Below are 12,242 nucleotides of genomic sequence, written 5' to 3'. Positions count from 1 at the left end.
AACAGGTAGGATAAGCAATGTGCACGAGGATGACAGTTGTCACCCGAAAAGCTAGTAAACCCACTCACCAATCCATCATTGATCGATCGGTTTGATGCCCATACCACGTGAGACAAATTCCGAGATCGGTGGGTGCAGGCATGCCAAGGCGTTGACTGCGCATATCATAGAGTGCCTCTGGGTCAATATCCCGATCTCAAATTCGCCGATACGAAGATGGCTTCCAACACGGGCATCTCATGGCTGTAATGCTCTTAGCGCTGTTGTAAGGATGGCAAGTAGGTAGTTTTGCCTCCATGAGCTGCATGCCGTGGTGTTGCGCTATACGCACATAGTTCCGGTTTGTATCAAAAAACACATACCTAGTGTCGATGCAGCGAATCAGATATCGCAGTTAGCGAGGTGCAGTTGCATGCTCTTCCGCTATCCTCATCCTCAAGTTGGCTTTGTCCATCTTGCAATTGCAATGCATGCTGCCTCTTCTGATGTGTATTTGATAATCGACATCGTTTTTGTTGCGATGGCAGGTAGGTCTTCAAGTTGCGAGCGTTTGATTCATTGCACTCAACATGACAATATTGTGCTTGGCTGAATCCTTTAAACAGTTACGGACCAGGATCCTCTCCATGGGGGTTTTGTCTCATCGAATTTCTCCTAGAAAATTCGCTCAGTTGAAACACCTCGAGTCATGGCACCGGCAACTTTCCCTTTCGGTCACTTTCGACACCATCTCCTAGACATTGCCATCCCAACAATGTATGCCAGATAATATGTTCCATTTCGGGGATGGCCTCTCTTTCTCCTTCTGTTTTTGCCCATGGCGCCTCATTCAATGATGCTGGTTTTCATAGGCCACTGGAGCAATTATTACTTAGCCTCTCTAGCCTCTCAAACCCCAGCCCCCATCTCTACTCGATCTCCAGTAGAGTGCATGGCGTGTCTTAGCGTGTGTGGTCTGTAAGGGGTTTATTTCAGGCGAGTCCGAAGAACTACGGTGAGGTCTTCCTGATCTATTTGCTGAACCAGACTGATGTGTTTGAATCAGAGTTTCACCATGGGGAGTATCGCATAGAGCGGCTCTTATTCAGCGTCATATGAGTAAGAAGAAATCGAAGCTTGATTTAGAACTTGGAATCCAGGAATTCACCGGCAGCCAAGAACCAAGAAGCAGGTACTGTAGTGGAGACAGCCACTAAAATGACCGTTCCTCTTTTGGTGAAAAAGCCACTAAGTTTTGTCATTCATCATTCATCACCCACTAACAAACCTGTCCATCCACTCAGGCTTCTTCTGCAGCAGGGCGCAAGGCATAAGATACCCCACCGACGCACATTACAGGCTTACAGTAGATCCCCAATCCTAGCACCTGCCTGGCGCTGGCGATTCAGAACCTCCCGTCCCGTACTAACCAAGGCCAACATAACACGCCCATACCCATTCAATTTCTTCCTGACCACGACAAGACGATGGCTTCATATTCTTCTTTGGGCTGAACGGACCCGAGCCTTTCTTTTCGCTTCCAATTACACGTCACTGATCGCGTGCGACTTCGACGACCTCGATCATCACTGAGATCCTACCTCGAGGCCCCTCCAGTTTGCGACTGCAATGACGACACAAAATACGACCAATACCTCACCTCTCTCTCGATCTTAGAGCGCTCGACTTCCTCAGTAGTTGCTGAGCCGTATCGACTTCTCCCAGCCCCCATAGTCTCATCGTTCGGGCTTTGGCATGATCATACTGCTCAATGCTGCCTCCAGCTCTTCAACACCTCGGTCTTATCGACCTCGTCGCTTCTGACCCTCGACCAACATTCGTCGTTGCATTACCCGAGCAGACACGCTCCAAGATATCCCATTATTCGGCCGACATCCTGTATCGAAACCCTGCCTTACAGAACTCTTATACCCTTGACCACTCCATTGCCTCTATCCCTCAAGATGTTTCCCACTCGCCGTTCTGGAATTGGGTCACCAGCCCACCATCTGCGCCAACGTCTCAAACAGATGCCTCAGGTCCTGCACCATCAAATACGCAACACTCGCTCCCATATCTTGGTGTTTACTGGACACGAAGCATAGTTCTGGGTCAATGGGTGGTGATGAGTGGGAATGAAACGCCTCCTTCGTCAGAGCCCCCGCGCAAAGTTCGAATAGAGGGAAAGGAGGGCGAGGCGACTAGAAAATATCCCCAAAAATCGCCACTGGACAATGCGCGTTTACCGTCCCGAAAAAAGTCGGAGAGCAAAACTCCGTTGCTTTATCGCGATGAATCAAACCCAGGGCTTATGATTCCTGTCTCCGACTCCGAAGCAGAGCCATTTCTTGACGTGGTTCAAAATGTGGATTGGGAGTCGACATCTCTGGGACCCATGTCAGATTGGCCCGCTCAACTTCAGCATACATTTAATCAACTCGTTTCAGATTCGCGACCAGTGGCGCTCTATTGGGGTCCTGAGTATGTCACCATCTACAATGAAGCCTTTTCAAAATACTGCGGCGCTCGACATCCTGGACTTTTAGGACGACCAGCACCTGAAGCTTGGCCTCACCTCAAGACTAGACTCGATGAAATGACGGCTTCGCCATTGAAGAACTATTCGAATGCTGAGGATGAGTCCAAATTCTTCATCCCCTTGGCAGACGGCTCACATGAGGAGACATATGTCAAATCTTCTATGGTCCCCATTGTCTACGACAAGAAATGCCTCGGAATCCAGCACTCCCTACTCGAAATGACCTCAAGGCGACTTTGGGAGCGAAGGATGAAAATGCTTATTGATCTCGGTGAGGCTCTGGTCTCTACGAAGGATGCCAAGTCGTACTGGTCTAGGACGATTGAGGAACTGGAACGCTGGAGCCCAACCTACGACGTCCCATTGGCTTTTTTGTACTCCGTGGCAGACGACGAATCCGACACCTCCCTTTCAAAATATGATTGCCCCAAGATTTGTCATCTTGAGGGCTCGCTGGGCGTGCCAGAGGGACATGCGATTGCTCCTCAAGTCCTCAACCTCAGGGAAACAGATAAGGGGATGGCTTCTATCATGAGGAAGTCATTGGATCACCGCCAACCAATCCTTTTGCAGACAAAGGACGACACATTGCCAAAAAGCCTGCTGCACGGTTTAGCATGGCGCGGCTTCGGTGACCCTTGCCAGGCTGCCATCGTGTTGCCTATTCGTCCAACTAAAGAAGAAGACGCTATGGGTATTCTATTCTTAGGCTTGAATCCCCGACGCCCATACGATAACGATTATCGACAGTTCATATCCTTGTTGAGCCAGAAGCTTACGAGCTCTCTTGCTTCCACAGTTCTCTTGGAAGAGGAGGCCCGGCGGCGGCGCAACATTACCGAGCAGGCTGCCTATGATAATGCTATGCTTAAGCAGCGACTAGAGTACCAAACTGAACAGACAGAGAGATCCATGCAAATGTTTACCGCGGTTGCAGACTTTATCCCCGTAGGTATGTGCTTTGTGGACGTCGAAGGTAGTATCACCTTTGCCAATGATGCCTGGCATCGTATCACCGGATGTCCAAGAGGACCAATCGTGCAAAGCGCACTGCTCGAGTCAGTGCTCGAGGAAGATAAACAAAAAGTTATACAAGCATACAAAGACGTCCAGAAAGTCGACACTGTTACTTTCGAATACCGCATCGCCCGGAACGAGAACACAACGGGCGCGAAGAGCTTCAAGTCTTCTACAGGTCGTTTATCTTCAATTGACGAAAGAGTCTTGCGTCATATCCTGGCCTCTACAAAGGCCGAGCGAGCTCCAGATGGCAGTGTCATTCGAATTCTTACTTGCCTGACCGACGTAACAGTACAAAAGGACACGGCCGAGGAGGCGGTCCGCCGGGCACAAGAAGCAGAGAACCTAAAGCGCCTCGCCGAGTTTGCCACGGTTGGAATGTACGACGTCAGCATGGATGGAAGACTGCTTAGCGCGAACAATCTTTTCTGGGAACTGACAGACTTGGAGAAGGTCGATCTCACCAAGACCGATGTGAGACCTTGGCCAGAATGTGTTGTGAAGGAAGATTTGCATATCCTACAGGAAAGCCTCGATAGGCTAGTCGAATCAGGACGAACCGAAACGGCCGAGTTTCGACTCCGCAACGGCTGGGTGACAGAGGACAGCGACGGGAATTCATCTGTGGCCCCGCGATGGGTGCTTGCTACGTTCATGCCAGTCAGAAGCTCTGACGGCGTGATTCAATCTTTCACCGGCTGTCTGAGCGACGTTTCAATACAGAAATGGCAATTGGAGCAAGAGAAGCTTCGCAAAGAAGAGGCAATCGAGTCGAAGCGTCAGCAGGAAAACTTTATCGACATGACCTCACACGAGATGCGGAATCCATTAAGCGCTATCCTTCACTGTACCGACGCAATTATTGCCTCTCTTGCAAGAGTGCAAGACATCAGTGACAACTCTGCACCTCTTACACCAACACGAAACGGCTCTCAAGGTGATGAGAGAAGTGTTAGCGAAAGATCCGCCGAGGAGAAGAAGCTCTTGGAGGACAGCATCGAAAATGCCGAGACCATTGTGACGTGCGCTCAACACCAGAAACGCATTGTTGATGATATTCTCACAATGTCTAAACTTGACTCCAAGTTGTTGGCCGTAACGCCCTGCACGGTAGATCCGATCCAGATTGTGAACGGCGCTCTCAAGATGTTTGAAGTGGAGGCTCGTCGTGTAGATATTGAGTTGACCTCTTATGTCGACAAGTCGTACAAGGATCTCGCGTATGACTATCTGGACTTGGATCCAAGCAGAGTTCAGCAAGTCTTGATCAACCTCCTCACGAACGCGTTGAAGTTCACCAAGTCTGGCACCACCCGGAATGTCACTGTCGGGGTGAAAGGGTCTCTGGAACCACCAGGAGAGGCCATGACAGTGGTTCAGTTTATTCCTCGATTCTGCGATGTTTCAGAGGAATACGACCAACCCGCCCTCAAGGGACGTACTCGTCCTGTGTATCTCTTGTTCGAGGTGAAGGATACGGGCCAGGGTCTGACGGTGGAAGAGATGGGCAGCCTCTTCAATAAGTTCGTTCAAGCGAGCGCCAAGACACACACCAAATACGGAGGATCAGGACTTGGGTTGTTCATTTCCAGACGCTTGACAGAACTCCAGAACGGCGCGATTGGTGTCTCCAGTCAATCTGGCGTGGGATCAACGTTCGCGTTCTACATTGAGGCTTACGTGCCAAGTGAAGCCTCTCGGAACGAAGCGCTCGCTGCCGCGGCTGCAGCCAGGTTGATTGCTGGTGCTGACGGTGCGGAAGCTGATGGCAAACGACCCTGTCGAGACATTCGCTTGCAGAAGCATCAAAATCCAGGAGGAAATGTTCGGCTTGATGGGATTCTTGTTGTCGAGGACAACCTGATCAACCAGCAAATCACGAGACGCGGGTTGACAGACCGAGGCTACATGGTAGATGTTGCTAATCATGGAATTGAAGCACTCGACAAGCTGAAACGCAGGCAAGGTGGTGCCCCGGGACTTGGCCTCAAGGCAGGCAGTAGCCGCTCGGGGAGGAGTAACATGAACCCGCTGCCTATAGCTATCAATCTCGTTCTTATGGATATCGAGATGCCGATTCAGGATGGGTTGACGTGCACGCGAATCATTCGCGAACTAGAAGCGGAGGGGGAAATCTTTTGTGCGTCTGGAGGTCGCATTCCCATCATTGCTGTTACGGCCAACGCACGACCGGAACAGGTTATGGAAGCCAAGCAAGCTGGGTGTGACGACGTTATGGTAAAGCCATACAGGATACCGGAGCTCATTGAGAAGATGCAAGTGGTGGTACGACGGATGGGAGGACTCAGCCCGAACTCCCCAGTGAGATGATTGGCATCATTTAGAGGGCTGGAAAACAGCTACAGCCCAGGTGGAATTACATTTCGATTCAAGAATGCTGGCGTTGGCCAAGGTCAGGGATCACATGCGGAATAGAGACGGGAGCATCATGTAGTTGATCTCAAACTGTCTGGAACAGGCTGAGACTGGCGGAATTACCAACCGAAGCATGGCGGGTAAATAAAAAAGATGGCATAAGAAGGAGTTCTGGTACATAATTGCATAGGCACAACGGAGTTTTGGCCTTTGGCTTGAGGATATATCATGTTATGGGACAGCGTTGAATGGGCAATGACCACCTTTTAGGGAACGGAAATCTGATGAATGAATTTTCAGAGCAAAGCGATAGCACTTTTCAAGTCTTAGATTCAAAAATAAAACAAAATGTATCAGTCATAATCAGAGTAACTTTTGCCGTTATTGCGAGATTATGACGATGGATATTGCTATCTGCCGCATCTGTTGATTATGTTCCCCCACCCGGGCCGGCCGGGGCCGCTGCCCGGTACCTTACCTTAGGTAGGTAGTCTACAGCAGGAAGCGGATGATGCATTCGTGATTGAATGTCAATTCAATTGAGCATGAAACATTGAGCTTGAGATAAATGGACATGCATTAATGGAACAGAAGTGATTCCACGAATAGGGAGAAGAGAGCAGAACTTGCCATCTCAAGAGATATGGACGGGACAACTTGCTATTCCTGAGTAAATCGTGACATCATTGGTCCTCTCCCCATTCAAGCTCCCACCCCTCCTCCCCGCAATCGAGGAATCAACCATTTTAATTCTGTCACCTTCTGTAATCACATTATCGACAATTTTCTTTCTCACTTGCTGCAGAACAAGCCCTGTAAGTCGTCGATATCCTCTTACCGGTTAAAACTCGACCGCTATCAACCCCAAGACTCAGCTAAACAGAGATCTCATCCTATAGGCGCACCCCCAGCAATCGCCATTCTAATTCATCCATCATGACGACTATGCCCGCATCTCACGGCCACAACGAGGCCTGCTGCAACATACCTCCTGTTGTCTCTAAGGGATATGAGGCAAAGGGAACTTATAAGGAGATCGGAGGCTATAAGACTTGTAAGACGACTCCTAGCACATGAAGAGACAGCATTTAACATGGGTAGATGTTACTGGTCCCGTCGACGCTAAGAAGGCCATTGTCGTGATCTACGACATCTTTGGATACTTCGATCAGACTCTTCAGGGAGCTGACATCCTCGCCTTCAGTGATGCTCACCAGAAGTACAAGGTCTTCATCCCTGACTGGTTCAAGGGCAGCCCCTGCCCCATTGAGATGTAAGAGCTCACGTTCTCGTCTGTTTTAACAACGACTATGCAGAGCCTCACTAACCGCTAATTCGATATCAGCTACCCTCCCGACAACGACGACAAGAAGAAGCAGCTTGGAGACTTCTTCGGCACCTATCCTCCCCCCAAGGTTGCCAGCCAGGTTCCTGACTATGTAAAGGCTGTCAAGGACCAGGACTCTTCCATCGAGAAGTTCGGAATCATCGGAGTAAGTGCTATTTGGTTGCAGCTATGTTTCAGTACTGACAGGTCTAAATAGTATTGCTGGGGTGGCAAGGTCGTTGCTCTCAGCGTCAAGGCAGACTCTAACCCCTTCTCCATTGCCGCCCAGATCCACCCCGCCATGGTAGACGCTTCTGATGCTGAGGGCCTTTCGGTCCCTACCATGCTTCTCGCATCCAAGGAGGAGCCCGATGAGGAGGTCAAGAAGTTTGAGGACAACCTCAAAGTGGCCAAGCACGTAGAGACCTTCAAGGACCAGATCCACGGCTGGATGGCCGCTCGTGCCGATCTCAGTGACAACCGCGTCAAGGAGGAGTATGAAAGGGGTTACAAGACAGTCCTTGAGTTCTTCGGTAAGAACTTCTAAAGACGGAAATGTGATGTCTATCTATCGAGAGATGCGATGTAACTAGCCTATGAGAAATGATCAAAGAAATTAAGAAACTCTGTTGTCAGACAATTGCGCTTGCATTCCTCATTATTCATAAACCGTTCTATAATCATGATTTGGATGCCTCTTCCCCAAATGCCAATACTTCCTCCATATCAAGGCATTGAAACTCTCCGAGCTCGACCCTCTCCCCATTATCACCGTTTCTTACAGCTGTGGAGATCATGTACTCCTCGAGTAGCGGCATCAGTCTCACGTCCACGCCTTCAACCTTCTTGCCTCTCAGTCGAACCTCTTGGGCTTCCTCCATGTCTTCTGGCGGGGCAAAGTTGTGCATCTCGAGGTCCTTCAGCCAGCTTGCCAGAAGAGCATCCCCCGTCATCTTGACATAGGCTTCACGGAGACACCATAGTGCATAAAAGTAGCGCAATGCACGATCTCGTTCTTGAACGGCAGGAACAGGGTTCATGCTCTTAAGCGCTGAGACTTCTCCCGCTCCAAAGACATCGGCATGAATGTCGACGAAACTAGCCCACCCATCTTGTTCCAAACTACTCAGATCTCGATCTCGCCGTTCTGATGGACAGACAACATCAACTCCCACGGCAAGGCCCTTTGGCGGATCATGAACGGCCAGAAGAACCGCGAGACCGGCCTGATGCGAGACGTTAAAGATCAGCGGCTCATCACCGCTTGGCAAAACAAACACGGGTTTAGTTCGAGCGTCTCGGGTGGTCTTGGCCTGGAACCAGGGGACGTGACAGAAGCGAGAGATTGCGTAGCGCTTAAGAAGAGCCGAAGCGAGAGCGAGCTTGGCATCGCGGACGTGGTAGTATCTCAGGACAGAAGATTGTTCCTCCTCGGTGAGGAGTGAGAGTGCACGTGAAGCCTAAGGTATGACATGAGTATCAGGTTAAAGTGGATGACTAGGGCACTTACAGCGGATGTGAGGTCTTTGGTCTTGAGAGCGGATTGCCAGAGTGGACGAGTGTCGATCACCCATTGGATGACCGTAGGTGAGGATTGGGTCCTACTCATCGTTGCTACAACTACTGCCTTGGAGTGCCTTAGAGCTAGCGTTTCAGGCTTCCAGTGAAAGAACCATTTGAAGTAGGTGATGGAGTTGAGACGAGACTGTGACAAGACAGGTGAGACTCGGAAGCCGAAAAGACGAAACCGGGCCTGTCGGAGGTGGGGTCTCGATTACGGGCCGGCCGAACGAACATTATCATACAGCAACGAACATGAAGTATAATAAGAGGCCATGAGGAGAACTTTGAATGTGCTCTACAGGTTCTCATCCCTTTCTTCATTCTTGAGACCTAATTATGCAGTCGAGTCTTGTACGGGCATCCTGCACTTTTTTCTCTCCTTGACAACCACAACCATGATCAGCCATTAAACCACAGCGGGCTCATTATGTCCGAGAGGAGACTTCCATTCTTATCTTATATCACCTCTTTCTCTGCTCCAGCTGAGTCTTTTTTCTTCTCAGCACAGCAGTATTTTCCACTTTACCATTTTCTGGCTCGAGCCAAACGAGCTGTGTTGCGCCAACCAGTGTATCTGCCAAAGCCAGTTCTTGTCACCACACGAGACCATAGAGACTATTCAAAAGCTTCAGTCAAGGAAACATCGGATGTACTCTCGGCATGCAGCACGCTCGACTTTTCACTATTCACCCGCCCATCTTAACGCCGAGTGTTGGGCACAACAAAACCCCAAAGGAAGCCCAGTCCAAAGCAAAGCAAAGCAAAGCATTGCTACGTTGGATCTGAGTGGATGGAACGACCCCTGCGAAGAGTCTGAACCTTTACGCGGTGCAGGGGATTAAGGACGTTGGTGGTGGCCGATGTCTACTAATACAGACTCGAAATTATGTTTTTATTGAAGAGATAAGGGGTACGCGTATGATGTGGATGGATACGGAGACACTGAGATAATGATTCTTATTTTATTTTGAAGCAGTCCAGATTTAATATTAATGTTAATGATAATGATAAAAAGCCCTTCTCTCGGTTGGCCTAGAAGCGACAGTTGCTTATGCGGGACAAGTTACTTGACGTATATAGACACAGAGCCAGCCTCATAGACTAAGCTTTGAACCGTTCATGTCTACTCTATGACTCTCATGTGTTTAATATTCATGGACCTCCGCTGAGGCATTGCTACTGTACGCAGACCCCGTCATCAAAACTACGGCCATGAAACCTCCGCTTATTCTGTCTCTGGCTCAGCATCAACCGAGAGTAAGAATACATGACGTTCTTCCTTGCTTTCGCTCTTGTCCCCTTCCTTTGCTTTTCCGTCTTCTTTATCCTTGGGTTGGTCCTCTCCGTCTTTCTTTTCGTCCTTTTTAGTTGTATCCACGACGCCGTCTTCTAGTTTGCCGAGGGTCTTGATCGCGTTGCCCTCGCCATCCAAGTCCACAACCACATCAATCTTGTCTAGGCTTCCATCTTCGGTGTATTTCCACATCTGCTTAATTTCTCCACGCACCAGTCCTGTCAGCCAGAGAGATCCCAGAACGCCAGGAACGAGATACAACAATGCAGGCTGGCCACGCTTGAAAATCAAGAGCATAGCCAAGGTAACCAGCATGCCGAGAAGATACCCAATGACGGAGGCATGAAAGTAAGTCTTGCGAAAGTGTGCAGCCGCCAAGTCAGGGGGCAGCTGCTGCGACCCAAAGATAAAGAATGTCCCACGCGTCCAAAGGCTATCTCCCCACTTTCCTTTGACGTTGACGTACTTGGCCTTGACCTCCTTGTGTTTAGTCTCGCTCCGTGTGATGAGAGCGCCTGATGTCGGGTCCTTCTCAATGAGCTTTAGGTCAGTGCTCTCATACTTGATCTTTTGATCATAATGGAGCCAGAGGTCAAACCGAAGGGCTAGGGCCATGACCATGCCTGGAATGACAATATCACCCAGTCCGAGGATACTCTTACGCTCTGCAGCCTCGAAAGTGAGCTTGATTGGGACGTCCAACTTGGTTGCTACTGTAACCATATAGGGGCTGAAAATGCTTAGCTTTGGAGTCAATCTCAAGATCAGCCCTATAACTCACGTGTAAAATACCATTATGATATCGTAAAAGAACAGACCAACCAGGATCAGAGTACTAGTCAAGAAATCTGTGGGCGAGATGAGTTGAATGGAGCCATAGCACATGGCGTAACCAAGCATATTACTCAACAAGGGGGAGGTAGTTGATGAATAAATGAGCGCCGTGGCTAGTGCCATAACCAAGGACACTACATGAGCAAACTTGATTCGACCTTCCTCTTTACCCATTCCATGGATGAAGAGCTTGATGGCCCAATGCCGCTTAAGGAGGCCTCGAAGCTCCCAGCCAGACTTGCGGATCTTCTCCGAGAACGCCAAACAAGCAAATGGTCCAGGGAAGGGGTTTTGCGTTTTAGGGATGGCTGCGTCAGGGTTTCCCGCATCATCGCAGACTTGTACTGATCTTGTCTTTTGATCCGCTTCCCTTAGTCGCCCGTCACGGCCGCGCCAGTATCGTGGAAACGCCAGGCTGGTCACCACCTCAATACCATGAGAATAGATTGATACAAGACTAGCAACCGACATGGTAGACATGTACCAGCGCAGAATTTTGTTCAGAATGTCAGGGTCCTTAAGCCACTGGATCAGGTAGTACAGGCCGATAAGGACGGCACCAGCCATAAGCGGGAAAATAATGGCATCGGAGGGCTCTAGTCCCTGGGCAAAACGCTCCTCGTCGTCATCCTTGGAACCAGGCTTCTTTTTCTTCGCAGGTTGCGCAGATGGGGGTCGCCGAAGAGCAGCGTGGGCACCGAGATAGATGATGCCAATAGCGCTGAGGACGAGCCTGACTTCAAGCATAACAAAACTCAGATCTTTAATATGTGCAAAAGATGAGAGCCAATTTTGCCCATTGGCGAGGGTAGAATTTAGAGCATCAAAAGAGCCCTCCAGGGCGGCTGGATCTGTAGCGTTTTCTGCCATGGCTTGACTGGAAGACGTTGCTAATGTTGGTGATGGAGGGAAAGCAACGTGTTCTGAGCCTGGACAAGTTGTGTAAAGTGAGAGTTAAGGGTCACAGTCATGACATTTCGTGACAATTTTTCAGCACGTTGACCCCGTTGTTTCTGCAGCAAAATTGCAGTATAGTTCAAAAGAAAAGAATGATTGTTTTCCTGCATGAAAGGTCGACAAAGCACAGAAAAAGAACAAAGTCCTGACATGCAGTATCTTTGTTGAATGACGTCTGATGAAAGTGTAAAAGCTCACTGAGCTGAATGGAAACAGAAGGTTATGGGGCTGAAATGTAGTGGCCTGCGTTTTGCTACAGAGTTGTTTGGGGCCCAAGTGACCAATCATGCAGCTCGCAGTGCTAAAAACGCCAGGAACTCAAGGCGCAACCTGCGCCAAACCCACCATCATGT

At 49.5% G+C, this 12,242-nt stretch overlaps 4 protein-coding genes across 6 annotated transcripts; 2 read left to right on the top strand and 2 right to left on the bottom strand.

Annotated features, from left to right (window-relative positions):
- The first annotated feature begins 461 nt into the window (after positions 1–461).
- FOIG_02019 (uncharacterized protein) lies at positions 462–6,313 on the top strand. Of its 2 annotated transcripts, XM_031199088.1 has the most exons (3): positions 462–527; positions 606–994; positions 1,046–6,313. In XM_031199088.1, exon 3 carries the CDS (start codon positions 1,751–1,753, stop codon positions 5,867–5,869), a length of 4,119 nt encoding a protein of 1,372 aa, XP_031071125.1. In that variant the 5' UTR covers positions 462–527; positions 606–994; positions 1,046–1,750; the 3' UTR covers positions 5,870–6,313. The 2 variants fall into 2 exon arrangements, with proteins under 2 accessions (XP_031071125.1, XP_031071124.1); XM_031199087.1 differs by having other exon boundaries at positions 462–994.
- Positions 6,314–6,418: 105 nt separating this feature from the next.
- FOIG_02018 (carboxymethylenebutenolidase) lies at positions 6,419–8,448 on the top strand. Of its 2 annotated transcripts, XM_031199085.1 has the most exons (5): positions 6,419–6,729; positions 6,814–6,968; positions 7,016–7,187; positions 7,260–7,407; positions 7,459–8,448. In XM_031199085.1, the coding sequence occupies exons 2-5, from the start codon at positions 6,851–6,853 to the stop codon at positions 7,786–7,788; spliced, it is 768 nt and encodes a 255-aa protein (XP_031071122.1). In that variant the 5' UTR covers positions 6,419–6,729; positions 6,814–6,850; the 3' UTR covers positions 7,789–8,448. The 2 variants fall into 2 exon arrangements, with proteins under 2 accessions (XP_031071122.1, XP_031071123.1); XM_031199086.1 differs by having other exon boundaries at positions 6,448–6,968; positions 7,459–7,901.
- Positions 7,158–8,984, bottom strand: FOIG_02017 (uncharacterized protein). Its single transcript, XM_031199084.1, has 2 exons — positions 8,752–8,984; positions 7,158–8,701 (listed from the first exon to the last, which is right to left on the bottom strand). Exons 1-2 carry the CDS (start codon positions 8,848–8,850, stop codon positions 7,922–7,924), a joined length of 879 nt encoding a protein of 292 aa, XP_031071121.1. The 5' UTR covers positions 8,851–8,984; the 3' UTR covers positions 7,158–7,921.
- A 626-nt stretch (positions 8,985–9,610) lies between these two features.
- Positions 9,611–12,076, bottom strand: FOIG_02016 (uncharacterized protein). The gene is made up of 2 exons (XM_031199083.1): positions 10,880–12,076; positions 9,611–10,828 (listed from the first exon to the last, which is right to left on the bottom strand). The coding sequence occupies exons 1-2, from the start codon at positions 11,800–11,802 to the stop codon at positions 10,030–10,032; spliced, it is 1,722 nt and encodes a 573-aa protein (XP_031071120.1). The 5' UTR covers positions 11,803–12,076; the 3' UTR covers positions 9,611–10,029.
- Positions 12,077–12,242: the final 166 nt, after the last annotated feature.

The sequence above is a fragment of the Fusarium odoratissimum genome, assembly GCF_000260195.1.
Source record: "Fusarium odoratissimum NRRL 54006 unplaced genomic scaffold supercont1.2, whole genome shotgun sequence".
In the NCBI taxonomy this organism is placed as follows: domain Eukaryota; kingdom Fungi; phylum Ascomycota; class Sordariomycetes; order Hypocreales; family Nectriaceae; genus Fusarium; species Fusarium odoratissimum.
Note: the sequence above shows the minus strand (reverse complement) of the source record. Positions and strands in the feature narration are given on the sequence as shown.